This window comes from Seriola aureovittata, chromosome 12, assembly GCF_021018895.1.
Source record: "Seriola aureovittata isolate HTS-2021-v1 ecotype China chromosome 12, ASM2101889v1, whole genome shotgun sequence".
In the NCBI taxonomy this organism is placed as follows: Eukaryota; Metazoa; Chordata; class Actinopteri; order Carangiformes; family Carangidae; genus Seriola; species Seriola aureovittata.
Window position 1 is genome coordinate 9,246,763 of NC_079375.1, and position 18,199 is coordinate 9,264,961.

The 18,199-nt window shown below is 38.6% G+C and overlaps 3 protein-coding genes across 4 annotated transcripts; 1 reads left to right on the forward strand and 2 right to left on the reverse strand.

Annotated features, from left to right (window-relative positions):
• Positions 1 to 35: 35 nt before the first annotated feature.
• LOC130178683 (excitatory amino acid transporter 1-like) lies at positions 36 to 8,024 on the reverse strand. Its single transcript, XM_056391120.1, has 11 exons — positions 7,962 to 8,024; positions 5,745 to 5,934; positions 3,782 to 3,919; positions 3,474 to 3,681; positions 3,353 to 3,395; positions 3,193 to 3,250; positions 2,901 to 3,075; positions 2,441 to 2,674; positions 2,085 to 2,279; positions 1,382 to 1,516; positions 36 to 1,109 (listed from the first exon to the last, which is right to left on the reverse strand). The coding sequence occupies exons 1-11, from the start codon at positions 8,022 to 8,024 to the stop codon at positions 971 to 973; spliced, it is 1,578 nt and encodes a 525-aa protein (XP_056247095.1). The 3' UTR covers positions 36 to 970.
• cib3 (calcium and integrin binding family member 3) lies at positions 7,795 to 12,402 on the forward strand. Of its 2 annotated transcripts, XM_056392530.1 has the most exons (6): positions 7,795 to 8,073; positions 8,772 to 8,806; positions 9,225 to 9,336; positions 9,837 to 9,984; positions 11,503 to 11,698; positions 11,890 to 12,402. In XM_056392530.1, exons 1-6 carry the CDS (start codon positions 8,023 to 8,025, stop codon positions 11,909 to 11,911), a joined length of 564 nt encoding a protein of 187 aa, XP_056248505.1. In that variant the 5' UTR covers positions 7,795 to 8,022; the 3' UTR covers positions 11,912 to 12,402. The 2 variants fall into 2 exon arrangements, with proteins under 2 accessions (XP_056248505.1, XP_056248506.1); XM_056392531.1 differs by lacking the exons at positions 8,772 to 8,806; positions 9,225 to 9,336.
• A 135-nt stretch (positions 12,403 to 12,537) lies between these two features.
• On the reverse strand, positions 12,538 to 17,797 carry LOC130179503 (ras-related protein Rab-8A-like). The gene is made up of 8 exons (XM_056392529.1): positions 17,634 to 17,797; positions 16,991 to 17,051; positions 16,417 to 16,477; positions 16,233 to 16,310; positions 16,030 to 16,119; positions 15,867 to 15,932; positions 15,730 to 15,780; positions 12,538 to 15,488 (listed from the first exon to the last, which is right to left on the reverse strand). Exons 1-8 carry the CDS (start codon positions 17,755 to 17,757, stop codon positions 15,399 to 15,401), a joined length of 621 nt encoding a protein of 206 aa, XP_056248504.1. The 5' UTR covers positions 17,758 to 17,797; the 3' UTR covers positions 12,538 to 15,398.
• Positions 17,798 to 18,199: the final 402 nt, after the last annotated feature.

Genomic DNA, 18,199 nt, shown 5'->3' on the forward strand with positions numbered 1-18,199 from the left:
CTTTCACTCAAAAATGTCACATTATTAGCGCAAGATGTTTTGGATATCGAGGCTGAAGCGTTGTTGATTATGACAGAACAACAAAATATTGGTAAAACATCTTGTGAAACTTGTGCCTCCATCAACTTGCAATCCTGCAAAAACAGGAATTAACAAAGCTTGCTGGACCAGTTTTGTTCAATCCCTGTGGTGTTTCTACAAAACATTTGGAAGAATACATATAATCTTCTCTTCTGTTGCACTTATATTATCATTTACAAGGGACTTCACAACAACTTCATGTTGACATGAGCGTACACAGGGTGTGTATTCCCTCCAAAACAGCATCACTAAAACAAATCACAATTACATTTATTCCTGCAGCCTGCAACTTTAAAATATCATGGCAATTTCTCATAAAATGCTTCAAAAAGGGGCTTCTGATGAAAACTTGCCTTTTGGGTTTTTGGGTACATTTGCATTTATTTGAATGTTGATTGATGGTAAATTCTCCCTTTTCTACATAAATACATGTTAAAAAAATCAGAAAGCAGCTGCAATTTTTCTTGAAAAAAATATACAACTTGCAGATACTAAAGAGGAAAAAAAAAACAATGATTCAATAGGGTTAGTTTTGTATCATAACGAGTTTTTAGGACTGTTGTTAACCTTGATTTCAACACTGATTTCATTTCATTAAAACTTATTCACACAAAATCTGTGTGAAAATGTTCCTGAAATGGACTGGGTATATATTTACATTTTTTTAGATAACTTTTACTGTAACATTTTTGATGATGCCAGTTAAATCATCCAGGGTATGGTAAGAAAAATTCATTTGTTTGTCCTTGTAGAATAGAAATGGTATATTTAGTTACTGTCTCCAGTGGTGCCACCATTAATTTTCCTGAACATTAATTGTGCTTAAATGAAAACACTATATCTTGCTGCAGGAAGAACATGAAGCGAGGTTGCGTATTGGTACGGCCTCTCAGTCAGAAGGTTTCTCTCTCTTTTCTTCTACCAAGCATTCTTCTGCGGGACCCTGCAGCTCATGTCTGGAGAGATGCTGCACTACACCCACACCGATACAGTCACCCAGCACATTGGTGGCCGTCCTCAACCGATCCCTGTCCACAATCATACAGGAAGTTATGAGGCCAGGAACCCGTGAGCAGGACTTTACATTACTTTCCGGTAATTTGTTTTATCCCTTTACCAAAATATCTAAGCAGTTGACTGAGGAATAATATATAAGCATGTCTGTCATATACAGTATAGCACAATACAGGCAGTGCATTTCTAAGACTCTATTTTTGTAGTCACATTGTCATGCTCACATAATCATGAGAGGTTAGTTCTCAAACCCTGATCACACACAAACAGAAAGACACACACTTACAACATCCAGTCAACTGCGATGATAAATGAAATGCCCTCAAGGGGCAGTCCAACTGATGTCAACACTATCGCCATGGAAACCATACCGCCCTGTGGGATACCTGTTGCCCCGATAGCTGCTACTGTGGCAGTTATACTGCAATTACATCATTAAAAATAATTAGATTACATAATTGTTTACGAGCAATAATGATCAAATGCATATACACAGGAAATATGTAATCAATTCATCTGTTTCAAAATTAAAAAAAAAAAAAAAGAAATCATATTATTAATCAATATAATTTTCTATTATTACTGTTATTTGCAGTGGTTAGAACCCGGCATGCGTTGAATTGAGATCATGAAAAAAAGATGTGATTAAAAGCCTTTAACAGCATAAAACATATTGAGTGTCTGACACTTGAATATTACATCTAGAACCTGTACTGTGAACTTATTTTCACCACCTTGCTTACGTTAATGTTGTGCAATTTATTAGGTACAATATTTTTTTGTTAAATCTAAAAATCAAAAGTCGAATTTAGTCAAATCAATTTATCAGCCATTTGTACATGTTTTGTTACTGACAGTATTTGTTATTGATTGATTAACCATTAGCTACATGTGCAGTTTTCAACATAATTCATTTTAAGTAGTATTCAAAAGATACTACAGTTTAGGTGAAGTGACAGAACCGGTTAAAAATATGCATTTGCTCATACCTGATGATGATGAGTTGACCCACATCAAGTTCCATATAATGAACCTGGGCTATGAATATAGAGGCTACTGCCTCATAGAGTGCTGTACCATCCATCGTCACGGCGGCCCCTACAGGCACCATGAAGCGTGTCACCCGTTTGTCCATTTTGAGATTCTCCTCCAGACAGTGGATGGTGATGGGTAGAGTCGCAGAGCTATGAAAAAAAAAAATCCCCTTTATAAAATATACAATACATTTTTTACTGGTGATCAAATCATCATTCAAAATTCAGCAGCATCTTACATTCGGTAGAACATTCTTTTGTTGCAGGTGTTTGGGCGTACAACAGCAGTGAAGCCTGGAAGTCCAACTCACCTGGATGAAGTCCCAAAGGCGGTGGTGAGAGCCTGGAGGAGACCAACCATAAACCTGAAGGGATTCTTGCGTGTGAAAATAAAATAGATGAGGGGCAGGGTGAAAAAGCTGTGAATTGCCAGGCCAGTGGTTACAGTGAGAATATACATGGCAAGCTGGCGTCCTATAACTCTAATGTCCTTCATCTTCAAAATCTCTCCTCCAACCAAGAAGAGGATTCCTGCTGGGGAATACCTGTGAGAGAGAGGTGAGACACAGCAAAGGTAATGTAGCATCAGCAGATGACTGCAGGGGGCGACAGTCAGTATATTCTTTGAATCCTGATGCATTTTGATACTGTGTTATGGCATTTCACAAATTTCAGGGATTGTCTGGATGACTTAAATCACAATTAAAGGTAAAAATATCAAACTTTAAGATGCCACGATTGTTATAATCCACATCCTCAAATTGTGCTTACCAGATGACAATACTGATCAAGTGCATGATTGCTTTATTAAGACAGTCAAAAACATCCTTCACAAGTTTCGCCTCACTCTCCATACTGCCCAGGATGAGGCCAAAGGCGATGCAGAAGACCAATAAACCCAAAATATTGACTCCTTCTACAGTGCCTGGCATTGGCACTGTGTCATCTAAAGGGGTTCAAGTAATGCTGTTACAAGTCATGATAATAACGACTCATGTTAAATAAAATGAATAATTGAGTTGTCACGATTACAAAGAAGGGTAAAAACTTTTATTGAACTCACTTGTCTGAGTCAGATTGACGACACCAAGACTTTTACTTTTAGAATAAACCGTTTTATACTGAATAAAAGGCAGAAAGAAAGAAAGAAAATGGTCAGTGTTGACATGTAGCATGATGAAAAAAATACAAAAACAAAAAAACAGGACCTCTGCAGAGCTCACCTTTCTGAAACAAGCTGTCACCAGGTTTGGAGGAAACATGTTTCTGCAAAGCAAAAAAAAAGAAAGAAAGTATTTAGCTTGGACTGGAAACTTCCATCTAACAACTCTTTGTAAAGCACACCTGATCAGATCCAGAAAGGCATCCACAGTCTGCACAGCCTCCGCTTGGCCACCAGGGGACACTGAGACGTGACTGGGTGATTTCCCCGGCTGGATAAAAACAACTAGGAGGATGCCAGTCAACACAGCCATGAGGGTTGTCATTGTGTAATAGCAAAGAGCGTGGAGCCCCATTTTCCCGTAAGCCTTCCTGTCCACAGATGACATGCCTGAAATGAAAAGAAGTCATAAGGAGCAGCGGCACATGTGGGCTGTTTAAATGTAATATCCAAGGACCTGTTATGGTAGTTTTGTGATAAAGTTGAAAACCTGTGATCAGACTGGAGATGATGAGAGGAAGCACCAACATCTGCAGCATTGTCATCAGCAGCTCTCCAGGAAAGGTAAGGTATTTAATTTCCCTCTCTGTAATGTTAGTGGATCGCAGAGCGAAACCCAGGCTGACCCCTCAAAGAAATAAAAAAACACAGTACAGCATGTCAGTGTGTCCAAATGGCGACTTCATCCAGAAAAAAATACCAACTGTTGTAAAGCCAGTACATAAAAACATTGTTGAAAATTAATTGTCACAATGCAGATTGTTCGAGACAAGTATGGAAGAAATCAAGGGAGGTGAGAGTCTGCAAAGACTTGGACACTCAGTTCCAGGAGGACTCTTCTAAAGAAAATCCTGAAGCCTCTGCCAAGCTGCGAGAGGCCAGAAGAAACTGAAAACCGGCCTTTCTGAAAGAAGGCTATGCACTTGACTGTTGATTGATGCCTCCAGCTCTGGCTCTGTTTCATGTAGGCCATACCAGATGGAACTTAAATTGATAGAACATTTAAAAAAAAAAAAGGTTTTAAGCCACATATTTTTTTCCAATTGTAAGGTTTGACCCGCAGGTGGAAGTCATTGATCCAAAATTCTTCATCCGGTGCTTTGTTTTTAATCGTGGTCGCCAGTCAGGTGTAAAATGCAGTGGTGCAATGGTGAACGAAATAAATATAACAAAAATGAAAAAAATACAATCACTCCTGCCGCCCTTCCAGACCCGAGCTGCAGTCTCGAGGGGCCAGCCTCTACACTGGCTTTATATCAGAAGCCCCTCCTACAAGGAAAACCACGGTTAATTGCAATCAATCAACCCATAAACACAATGTTTACATCTAAAGTCATTTCTGTGCCCATCACTCAACTTATCCTAACACAAAAATATCATGACTGCAAACTCATAGATTTATGTAGGCCCTAAAAGAGCATGTCTGCAGAACTTTGCACTCGTTTACAGATGGTACATTCCTGGTCCCCTCCCTCTCTTTAAGCCCTTGGATAATACCAATTCTGGTTTGACAGTTGGCCCAGGAAACTGTGCAAGCAGCAGGTAACAGATGGGTGAACACAGACAAAAACCTTGGTAACCCAATAATATTTAAATAAATGACCCGGGGTGTTTGTTTCATGTTGGTTCAACTGGTTGTGACTCCTGTCCTTCGCCTTCTGCCCTGCACCAGGGAAGAAACATGCAAGTGAAATTGCCAGGAAGGTGATTTCAACATTTCCTCTGTCATTCAGAGACGTTAAAGATCAAGTTGAAAGTAATGGTTATGACTCTTTCAGCGAACAGCAGCAGAGCTGAGCTGCATACCTGATGAGAGGGAAACCTCTCTTTACCCAAGAAGACAGGCATCCAGAGATAGTGAGGGAAAATACCTACCTTCCAAGATGATGAGACTGGATTTGACTGTGTAAATTGGCAACTGAAGCGGCTGCCTCCAGTTGAAGCCGTCGAGACTCAGAAATGTACTTGAGAAGAATTAGAATGTGCACGAAAACCGCAGTGACACCAAAAGTATTGGAGAGAAAATGGTGGCAACTGACTAAATAATTATAATTATAAATAAACAATCTTCTCCAAATATTTTAGCATTTGATTATTTCAACAATATTACAGTTTTGAAAAGATTTTTAAGTATATTTTTAACATCTGAGTGGAAAATCAAATTAAGGTAAAACTTGGATATGAATGTTAAAAGGATATTAATATTTTTTCCCAGCAGAACTGGGAGCAACTCTGGAAATCTTGCAGAGGTAAGACTTGAAGTGTAATTATTCAAAGTCAATACATTTTTTAAGTTTATTTCTGTCAAATCTCATACTACTCCGCAGCAGCACTACATCTGTGATGCATTCAACACTGAGATTAAAAGGCAGTGTTACTTTACAAAAGTTAAACCTCGACTGATATTAATACTAATATATAATATATGTGATATATTTAATAAAATGACTTACCTATGACAATAGCAACCACAGTGAGAAGCACAAAAGCATTTCTCCAGAGAAAAGCTTTGACATTAAATTTATTCTGGGGCAAAGGATCCAAACCCGAGGCCTCAGACGTCTCTGGGCATGTCTGGGTATCGTGGTCGTCTGTGCTGTCCACGGTTCTCAGCTTAGAGCAGTGAGGCATCTCTGTCACAGACTGCAGAAGAAAAGACAAGTACAATATTCAAGTTCTCGACATATTACAAAACATGCAATACTTATGATGGTTTAAAAGGGAGAAAAAGAATAGAATTGAACATATTTTGTAATAGAAGATACAATTTTCAAAAGCAAGTCTTCAGAAATCAGTTTAAGATGTAATTAAAGAAGAGCACACGTAAATATCAAACAAATTACTTAAAAAAAGAGCAATTCCCTTTTCATTTGCTATGAAGTCCTGTAAAAATCATTGATTCAAACCTTTTAAAGAGCTGGAAAGTTCCAGATATTTTCCTCTTGCCACTTCAACTAGTTTCGGTCGAAGTTCAAAAGTGATACTCTTTGTTTAACTAGGTTTCTGTTCCTCCCCATCCCGCAGGCTATCAAGAGTTTTCTCATACATATACGTATTTCTCATATCCCATACATCTTTGACTCAGCAACCACAACATGAAGCTCTGGATATTGGGTGTCAAAGAAAAAGCAAACTATCTGTAATTACTCACATGGTTTGCTTAAACTTGGAAATGGAAATAGCACCGCGGCAGAATAGTTCTCATCTGGCAAAGCAGCAATATTTCAGGACGTGTTGCAAATCACATCCTGGTAAGAAAATTAATTCAGGAATATAAACCCCTCAGGCAGGAGGAAAACAAACAGAGAAGGTGCAAAGCAGGTGGAGGTGGCTGGAAGAGGAGGCTCTTGCAAAATAGCAGCAAAGCACACATTACTGAATATATATAATGAATATATTATAAATATAAACGTTTTTAAAAGGGACAACCACATTATTTCAGCAAGACCCCTCAAAATAATATCATGCATACTTGACAGTGTTTGCTGCAGGTCTAATGGTTCTGACTGAAGCTGCCTTCACAATTCACTGTCCAAACAATCCTGCTTGTAGTTTATAGATGTATAATATTTTCTGAAAGCTCACAATCAAAAAAACAAAAAACATTTTACAACTGACGTGACAGCGAAGAGAAAACGAGAAAAGAAGAATCAATTTAAGACTCTTTATTCCCCTCTCAGGCCATATTTTTGAGGATCTTTTTAAGATCTGTTGATAACTTCCTGCTTGAGGTATTTTTTTAGAAGTCAGAATATTCAAACCTATCACCAGACAAGAACGTCAGTGTTGTACGATTCTGCAAAATCCTAATAATGCTTGAGAATATGGTAATGGCAAATAAAAAATTAAGGTTTTGTCAGTATCAAATGTGTTGCATGCCCATCCTCCACCGTGACCTCTACACCCTTACCCTCCATCTCGCTGCATATAGGACACATTCCTCTCTGCACCGGCACTCAACACTGGTATTTGACATAAATCGTGAGATGAGGAAGATGAATAGGAATAGGAAGAAAAAAAAGGACTTTCAGTAAAAGCAAAACTTTCTTTGTTTCACTAAAACCACTGATTGTACTGCCTCGTGTCTTTCTTGCCATTCATACTAAGTGAGGTAAAGGAGGAATACATGCATGTGACTGCCACTGTACATATGCTTATTATTAATTATAATCGCAGGACAAAAGGCAAACAGGTTATTTAGTGCCTAAAGTCATGTTTACCCCTCTAGTTTGGCAAAGTGAATACGTTTTTCAAATACAGTTTCAGGTGAGATATATAATACCTCACCTAAAACTGAACATGAAAATGTACTTTAATATTATAAATGTATATCCAATAATTAAGTTCTCTGCTATGAAAAAATAACCTTTTCTCCCATGAAAAACTCTTATTTGCTCAATACAAAACCCTGTCTCTAAAGAGTGTAACCTGAGCGCTGACTGAGGCGTTGGCCATAGAGTGGCACTAAAGGGGGTTGATACCACTTGGCATGATGCTGGACGACAGCCCTCGCTCATTGTCAGAGGGGCTGCTATTCACAATTGAGAAAACGATGAAATGCTGCCATTATAAAGGGGACCAAAGGGCCCTGTGGCAGCCCGACACCTGATCTCCTCTTTGGCTCTGGCTTCCTTTTGTCCCAGTATTTCATATCTGACATATCCACACACCCTAAAGCACTTGATGTTGGAGCAGCAATGGACCTGAGGCTTGGTGTCTGCACGCTCAGACATGGGGAATAAACAGACCATCTTTACAGCACAGCAGCTAGATGCCTATCAGGTTGGTGTCAATCCTTTTTCTTTCTGAATGAGACCATTATCTTCCCTCCCTTTAAATGGGGCTTCTCTTATCGATACGAACAACTGGCATCTGTAAACAAGGTGAAATGCACAAAAGAGATGACTATAACGCATTTGTTTATGGACAAAAAGAGGATGCAGGTTTATGTGGTGCATCCTTCAGGGTGATGATGCACTAGGTCAAAGCTTCCTTAATGGTGTTTGTTGATTTCATATTTTGTTTGTTACATTCCCAATGAACCTTGCTGTTAATGGCATATTTTTAATCAATTCAAAATTTTGAATGATGTAACATGTATGCATATCAAACCAGCGGTGGAAGGTAATTAAGAATATTTACTCTACTTAGTTACCTTACTGCATCACTGTACTTAAGTACAGTTTGATTGAAATTTTTTATCTATATCTACTACACAACTTTTCAGCAAGATATGTACTTTTGATACTTTACAGACATTTTGCAGCCAAAGGTCTGTGCTGACCTAGTTTTACTTTACTATTAAAATTATACCCGCAGGTCTGTTACTGGTGCTTGAGTATTTCTAATACTGGTATTGATAAATGATGTGAATCCTTCTTCCTTCACTGCATCACACGGATAATTAAGCACCACTCTATACAAGCACATCTACATAATGTTCTTCGCACTTTCCTGCCATGATCTGTTTGTATTTGCAGGACTGTACATACTTTACAAGAAAAGAAATTCTCAGGTGAGCATACGACTGTTTTGTTTACACTGATCAAAACAGAGCTACATCATATTATCCCTGAGTCACTGCTGGTGTAACACACCTGACACACCTGCATTTTGTCCTGTTCTGCACAATACTACACTGTAACTCTAAACTAAAGTATCAGGAGACCTGTCCTACTGTGGGGCAGTCTACCATTGAGATCACATGGGATTTCAAATCTTGCTTTTGGAGAACACTTTCAAAACTTTAGTGTTTGGAAATGTAGCTCATTCTTTTAATGTCTTCAGTGCTTAGGAAAAAAAAAAGACTGCAGCTGAACAGTTGGAGTTTTCTGATTTAACTTTTCTCAACCACTACTTCAGCTTTAAAAAATACACAAATACATAATATAGAAGATATCTTGTCATTCAATTCATTTTTTAACCTTTCCCAGACTGTTCTACCGCTATCGGGATTTGGCACCGCAGCTCGTTCCCCTTGACTACACCAACCACCCAGATGTGAAGTTACCATATGAGCTGATTGGCAGCATGCCAGAGCTGAAGGTAGACCCACTGGTCCACGCACACCCTGCAGACCCTCGCTCTCCCTGTGTTCCCAATCCATAATTAATGGCCAACTAATCGACAGAATTCTTTGAAAGGTTATCTGTTACCCGACTCCTTTAAACTTGAAGGATGCAGGTGGGTCCCTGAGGACTCACTTTTTGGAAATGGGTCAATTATATGGCTCTTTACACAATGACAGGAAGGTAAGAGGCAGTGCTGACACGCTGGTCACTGGTATGACCTGAGAAAGGGAGAGTGAGACTGTCGAGGTAAATTTTCCCCTCAGTCATCCTTCCAAACTGTGATACAAACTAAATATGAGATACACGCCAAAATAAAACGCACAATCTTGTAATAATGAATTACACACAAAACAACTGGAAGCCATCAAATCCTTAACAAGTACTAGTTCTTGTTTCTGTGTGATTAACTGCACTGAATTGCTCAGTGAAAGGTTGTCAGACTGAAACAGGAGGCCTGGTGTCCCCTCTGTGCAGGACAACCCATTTCGTCAGAGGATCGCTGAGGTTTTCTCTGAGGACGGAGAGGGAAACATGACACTGGACGACTTCTTGGACATGTTTTCAGTCCTGAGTGAGATGGCTCCACGTGACCTCAAGGCCTACTACGCTTTCAAAATCTATGGTAAAAATATCTGAAGAGGTGGTACATTTTTATTTAACAATATTAATGAATTCCCATTTCTTATTTTGTTTTTTTGAGATTTACTTCTTCGATGCACCAGTCCAGTATGTAAATAAAACAATATTATTAATTGAAATTAATCACATATTTTCCTTTAAATACCTTTTTTTAAATCTCAACATGCAGAAAGGTAGTGCAGCTGTAACCGTTCCCTTTGCCACAAACTGAGCTTGTATGTGTGATAGTGATTTGTTATAACATCAAATAAGAAATGCTACACATGAAAAAATATTTTGTTTGCCAAAAAGTCATTCACATACAAAGCAATGTCCCGTATGTTAACCAAAACGGTGACTTTACTAATGTTTGAGATCAATTAAAATCCAGAGAGGTCAAACTCCAGATAAACTCCTGTAGAGCTTGGGAGGGTAGTGCAGTGTAAAAAGTGCTGTCAACACTAATCACAGATTTAGACATGAAATGACCTTGTGTTTAACCGGATGGGGTCAAAGATAAGTAATACATCATTTCCTGCACAGGAATCAGTTCAAAATCATGTTTATAAGTAATCATCATGAAATTAGGAGAAGTCATGAAGCATCAGGTTGATGAAACAATGTTAGGTATGTTTTGAGCTGTTAATGAGGGTCTGGGGTCTCCAGGTCCCCAAACAGAAGGGTTAGGTGAGGGTGAGGGTTAACACATACAGCTACAGGCCCCAGGTTTGTGCAACAAAATCATTCAATCCCAGCTACAAATTTTAACTATGAACCACTGTAAATGAAACATGTGAATCATGCATTTTAATATGATGCAGCCATATGTTGACAGAGCATGCACGGCGAAGGGTTATGGACCTGTAAGCATGACGGATGGTGCACGGACTGTTATAAATGATTAACCAGCCGATTATAGAGGCAACAAGCTTGTCAAAGCCGAGCCCCCCTAATTAACAAACGATGACAGAAGTCACATACACATCGCCATGGTCATGGATCAAGGAAATTTTTCATTAATTATTCAGACCCATGGAGGAGAAACATCAAGGAAGGTGACATACTGTAAAAGCCCAGTTGCATTATGATGAAGCATGAGCTCAGATGAGTGAAACGACCTCTCCAATGACCCAGTGGGAAAATGTCAACTCAACATCTAAAGTGTGGTTACATTAAAAATGTAGTTTAAGAAGATCCTAAGTAGTAAGATGCAAATTTCATAACATTGAATACTGTTAAAATAATTATTCATATGTAACATTAATGAGAATTAATTCGGCATGTATAATGGATGTCTCACTGCAGCTAACTGTTTTCATAATCAATTAATCTGTCAATTAAATATCATAAAGAAATCCATTTGAGAAGCCGAACCCAGTGCATTTTATCCTTTTTTCCCCCCTAAGAAAACAACTTAAACCTTTCATTGATTATCAGAATATTTGCTTGACCAACTGATTAATCCATCAATCATTTCAACTCTATATACATCTACATCTCCCTCTGTCCTTCTTTCTGCAAGACTTCAACAATGATGACTTTATCTGCAAGTCAGACCTGGAGAAGACGCTGAACAAACTGACCCGCAACGAGCTGACGGAGGACGAGGTGAGGATGGTGTGTGAGAAGGTGATAGATGAGGCCGACCTGGACAACGATGGACGTCTGTCACTGGAGGACTTCCAGCACATGATTGTCCGAGCCCCAGACTTCCTCAGGTATTAAGCCAATGATAACCATGTACCAAAGGACATAATGACGAGAAAACCCACCTGCATAAATACATAAGAATACATTTATTCTGTATTTTGTTATGTACAAATGATTGTAATCTAATGAGCATTTAGCTACGTTATCAGTGACTGTTAATGAGGAAATCAAACCAGAACTTTCTCATTTCTGTTCACAGCACCTTCCACATAAGGATATAAGGAAATGACACATGTACATTTCTTATTTTGAAAAGCTCCAACAGATGGACTAATAATGCTCCACATTGTCTGGAAAGCAGAGAAATCCTGACATCTCCACCAAAAATTACTATTGCATCTTGCGAATGACTACATTTTTACTTGTTTGTGTCCGTCTTGTAAAAAAGAAAAATCTAACCAAAAACACCCTCACAGACTTTCACATTTAACATCTAGAGCAAATACTATGAGAAAGTATGACTTTATGGGAGCATGAATGTGAACAGCTTGAATTGGTTTGCCCCATCCGATTTTTCTTTTATTATGGAATCTGCAGAAATAACAGCAGTCATGGTGTGACTGCGAGTCCGTCATCAGGTGGAGGCATCAGACAATCCATCAAGACAAGGCTCATTAGTTATGACCATCAACAGCAGATTTGTGTTTGGTATCTAAAGGGGTTCAGTTACACCAGACTATAAAAGAAACACATGCCAGAATATTCCAGTGGGTCACAGCAGGCCAATAAAGGGAGAGGCATTTGTCATGAAAGCAGGCAAGCTCCATTGTGAGAGCACAGGTTCAACAGACGGTGTCGTTTCCTCTGACAGCCAGCCAATAAAAACACTGAATTAAGATGAAGAAGCTGAGTTTTATCATCTTATTTTATTAAATCAAAAGTACACATATCTACAAATTGTAGATACATTTTCATATGGGTTTAGAAAGTACAGTACAATTTAAGTAGATCTCTTTTTCAATGTGATATTTACAATTTTTTTTTCTCCACCTTTTTTTCTAAAATGTCTTGTATTATTTTCCCTGTGTACTTCACAATCAATGGAATGAAAATATGGCTGTAAAAAGGGATGTACAGTATATTATGACATGTAATAGGAGTCTTAAGAAAAAGATATGATTCAAAAACAAAATCAAAGAGGGAGTATCATTTTGGCTGAAAATGATTCAGCTTGAGTCCCACAAATGTCTGCTCCCTACGTCTCTGTTTTAAAGCTACAGTATCACTCATGTGAGACAACAGCACTATCTCCACATTTCGGCATCCAGACTCTTCCTACTTAACCTTCCATAATGTCAGATTTCACTTGCACTGATGTAGCCATCAAGTTTTTTCTACAAACAGAGCATGTCCTATTTTTTGGCTCAGTGACTGAAACAAAACAAAAATAAAAACAACAAAAAAAGCCCATACATTCAACTGTACAGGGCTACAAGTATGTCTGAAAATTACATTACACAAATATGCACAGGTCCAAGATTCACAATGCATAGCTCACCTATGACAGAACTGAGTATTAGCGGTTAAGACAAATGGTCATGGTAGTCATGAGGTCCCAAATGATTAAATTATTAAAAAAGGTGCAGGCAAGCAAAGACAGATTCCCCCTTGATATTGTGCATACAGGAGCTTGATTTTCAGACTAGCAACAAATGTAGAAAGGAAACATGAGGAACAATGGAACTAGATCGAGACTTAACATCACGGTAAATACGAGTTGCGGGTACGTTTGCATCACACAAGTTTGTTCACTGTGACTCGAGATCTTAATAAAATACTGGTTCAGATTAGAGTTTGGGTGGTCACCTATGATGCATACTGTGCCTCTGGTGCCACCTAGTTGTCAAACTATAGGGCCACAGTGACACACAAATGTGCAACAAAATGCACAATACTAATGAGACCACCTAAGTTTAGGTCCGTTTAGGTTTCGTGTAAGCCAAGGAAATATCACTTTTAAACTACAGTTTGGCAGGGCAGTAGCGTAGAAACAGAGGCTTACAAATCATTATTTATTTTTATATATATATATATATATATATATATATATATATATATATGTGTGTGTGTGTGTGTGTGTGTGTGTGTGTGTGTGTGTGTGTGTGTGTGTGTTGAAGTCGGTTAGGGCAATGTTTTTCAGTGAACTAATACCAGGACAGTGGATCACTAGCAGTGAAATAGCAAAAGAGATCAAGTCATTTATAAGAAGGTGCAGTGAGATTCAGGAATTATGCCCACGATATTACCAAGACTCATTAGCTCAAAACTGTTTTTATCTAAGTAATTGTATTGCTGTACTGCAAAACTATCACTTGGCACAGGCTACACACAAAACACGAGTTACTGGTAAAGTGCAAGGAGAGCTGCTTGGATAGCAGGGGGGGGAAAGGGCCTTACAGTGTGAAACCTCAAGTGATTTTAATTGCTGATCAAATAACCAGAGACGTCATTTAGCTTGAGTGTGAGTCAGAGCTGCTACAAAACCTTCACACAACTCAAATTAAAAGGCAACGCTTTAAAATAATGTTATTAAGAGCCCAAACGATTGATCAACTGAGAAAAAATAAATTAAAAATACTCCTCTGACAATTGATTAATTGTCTTAATTATCATTCTTTAAGCAAAAATACCAAACATTTGCTGGTTCTTCCTCCTCAAATTTGAGGATTTGCTGCTTTTCTTTGTCTTATGCAACAGTAAACTGAATGTTTCAGGGGTGTGGACCTTTGGGCTCCAGGAAACTTTCAGAGGATTTTTCACTATTCTGTGGACCAAACAATCAATTAATCAAAAAAAATAAGTGGTTGATCAATCAAAATTTGAAATAACAGTTTCCGCCATTATCTTATAAACTGTGTCTAATTATACAAGTAGTTCCGAATATATTCATAAATAATGTACGTACAAACAGTGTAAGCACATTTGCACTCACAATGTTTTGTTTTAGGTTAGTGCACCACCTGGATAGCTGGTTCTGTGCTGACAAACTGCTTTCAAGCACTTAAAAGCTTTTGCAGAGAGGCTGCAGAGTTGGAGGCAGTGTGTCGCATCAACTGACTGTCGAGAACTGCATGAAAACAAAAGAGCAAAATTCTAACAGAAAAACCTTCAAAACATTTTCTCCCTGATCCTTGACCGCATTTTGCTCGATATGGTTCTCAACTGCTGAAATGAAAAGAAAGCCTGTGCAGTTCTGTTTCAGTGGAGTTCAAGCCTATCAGTCTCTGGATGAGATTTATCACATAAAAAGGGAAAAAAGCACCAATAAAAATAGATCTAAATATCACATTTGTACTTATAATCCCAAAACCTTGACAGTAATTAAATGATTTCTCATTCTTGGTTGTGCTACCGGCTGTATGAAATATGAGCGTGTAGAACATAGACACTAATATGGGAAGAAAGAGCCTGTTTCTTGTGTGATATGGAACACCTGGACAATGCTCCGGGTTAAGTCCTCCACCAGTCAAGCGGTCTGACTCATGAAGACAACAGATCTCCTTAAAAATGGAAGAGATGCACCACTGGAAGCTTTCAGAAGAGGAAGAGGAGGGGAAGTCCTCCACTTACTGGGACTATAATGGTTTGTGTGGACTGGGAGGACAGGCCATGGTTGGGTAGAAAGAGGGATAAGGAGGTAGTGCTAAGAGTAAGCACAGTCCATTTATGTCCAGCCAGCTGGCAGCCAGTGATGAAGGCCTCATTCCTTTAGAGTAAGCCACAGCGGAAGAAGCTGGTCTTTTTCTGAGGCTCTGAGATCTTGACTCCATGACTGCTCCCCTGCGGCGTGTTGCCCTCCTGCAGCAAAACAACAAACACACAGGTCACGGCTTGTCAAGTAGAACTGTGTGGCTCAGCCGCTGCTTTCTTACAGTTCATCAGCTTTCTTTTCATATATCTTCGATTATAATTTCCAAAGGCATTCAAAGTTTGGAATATAAGAAAATCATACAATACTTACGAGCTGCTGAAACATACTCATTAAAGATATCATTTTTTCACAATATGAAATACTGAATTATCAAATAATTCATCTTACCAATTTTGTGTCCATTTTTGATTTGATGTCTCTGGCGAGTGTCAAAAATGCCTGCGAATCAGAACAAATATGCATGTTGTCACATTTGTGATGTAACTTTTAAGCACATTATAACTCAAGGGAGAATGGCTACTTACATTTTCCACATTGATGTTGGCCTTGGCACTGGTCTCCATGAACTTGATTCCATACTCTAATGCAAGCTGAAAGAAAATGGGAGGGAGTTACAAAAGTCTGGTCATATGTTTTTTCGTGTTATACTGGTATCTTCTATCCACTTAAACTCAACAAACTTCTCACCTTCTCCCCTCTGTCTTTGGACACCTGCCGCTTGTCGTTGATGTCACACTTGTTGCCAAGGACCATCTTCTCAACATCAGATGATGCATGCTTGATTAAAAAGAAGAGCAATTTAATAAAGACAGCATTCTACATGGTGCCAATCAGATATTTGAAGAGGTAGTAAGCACATAAAAGGAGGTTATGTTTGGGTCAGTAAATACCTCCTCTATGTTCCTTATCCAGTTCTTGATATTATCAAAAGACTTCTCGTTGGTGATGTCGTAGACAAGCATGATGCCCTGTAAAGAACAGTAACACAAATGCGTTGAGATAAATTGAGCTCTGTTGCTTCCTCAGAAAGTGGATTTATGCTACATTTGTCTGTCCGTCCATAAAGATACCCACCATTGCTCCCCTGTAGTAAGCTGTTGTGATTGTTCGGAAGCGCTCCTGGCCAGCTGTATCCCTGAGATAACACCACAATTGCAAAGTTTCAGGTATCAGAAAGTTTGAGAACAACAGCTCAAATGTGTGGACAAATCAAGGGGGAAGGTGTCAATCACTTCTGCACTGCACTTAAGTATGACAAGAACTTATCAAGAGGTCTGTGGAGATTGGTTTATCTAACATTGGCTTTTTCAAACCCAACAGTATAGGAGGAAGCTATGAATATAAGAGTAAAGTGTAGGGGCTGCGATTAGATTGATGAATTTTATGAGCTTTAAACCTAGTATTTTGCCTTTGAAGACAGAATCTACACATAGAGTGATATAAAGGTCGTTAAAATTACAATTCAAAACTTGTACAAACGATTTTAAAACAATTAACAAATGACTTTTCAATAGGTAGAAAATTCATATTTTCAAGATTGCAAAGGACATGTGGACGCGCTAGGCAACCTAATGTTGACTGAAATGCAAAAAATTTGACAAAACACTCCCACCATGTCACATGTCGAGCATCAGAGGAATTAACTCACCATATCTGTAACTTTATCTTCTTGCCGTCAAGCTCTATTGTCCTAATCTTGAAATCAATGCCTGGAGGGATAAAGACGGATGTCAATCATAACGTTAGCTCGCTAGCATTGTATAGCTGTCAAACATTGGCAGACACTGCTGTGACACAAAAAAATACGCTTAAGAACTGGGAATAAACTGAACTATGAGCTTGGCCTCTTGTCACTGCAGGAATATGTGCAAAAAAGAATAACGGCGCTTTTATAATGCTTAAATTATTCATCTATTGCGTGCTATATAACAGGCTTTCCGGTGTGTGCCAGAATGTAGACGGGCCCTAATAGCTAACGTTAGAGCTATTTGTTAGCTTGCAGGAGAGCCACCCGGCATAAAAATATAACATAACGAAACCATCTTTGCATTTACATTGACCTCATACGAAACACACAGCAAACAGTGTTAACCATTGCCATCTCCCATTAACCAGTAAATTATATTGATAGCATGCAATTTAAAATAATAACATTCTTTATTAACCTAATGACAAAGAGCAACTACTTCCAGCAGAGCAAGCATTGCAGCAAGTAGACGGCGCCTCGGAGACAGACCATTGACGTATTGTAAACAGACAGAAAGACACATTTTACATCAGCAAAACCTCACCAATAGTTGAGATAAACGTTGAGTTGAAGGCGTCCTCTGAAAACCTGAACAGGACACAGGTCTTCCCGACACCAGAGTCGCCGATTAACAGTAATTTAAACAAATAGTCGTATGTCTTCGCCATACTTGATATTATTGCGGAAATCCCGCCCGGCGAAGCAGCGATGTGAATGTATAGAAACGACGCCCCCTGCTGGCGCGGAATCCACCTGCTGTTTTATCTCTGACTGGGACCAGTGGGCGTTTTCTCAATAACCCCTGTAAACCAACCAACAATGAACTAACTACTAACAATGGTGCAAAGTTAAAAGCTGGTTTAGTCAATTAGCCCAAGTTTCTACAATTTTGAAAGACTTGTATTTTAATATTTTGATTTTATGCCACTTTACTTGTACACTTGTGCTTTTCAGTGTATATATTGTACTTTTTACTCAAGTAATATAGCTACTAGTATACAGTTATAATTAGTAGTTACGATGCAGCTTTCCATTTTTGACTAACTTATAAAATATGATGCATAATTATAAATTTACTACTTGACAGTACATGCATATATACTCATTTGG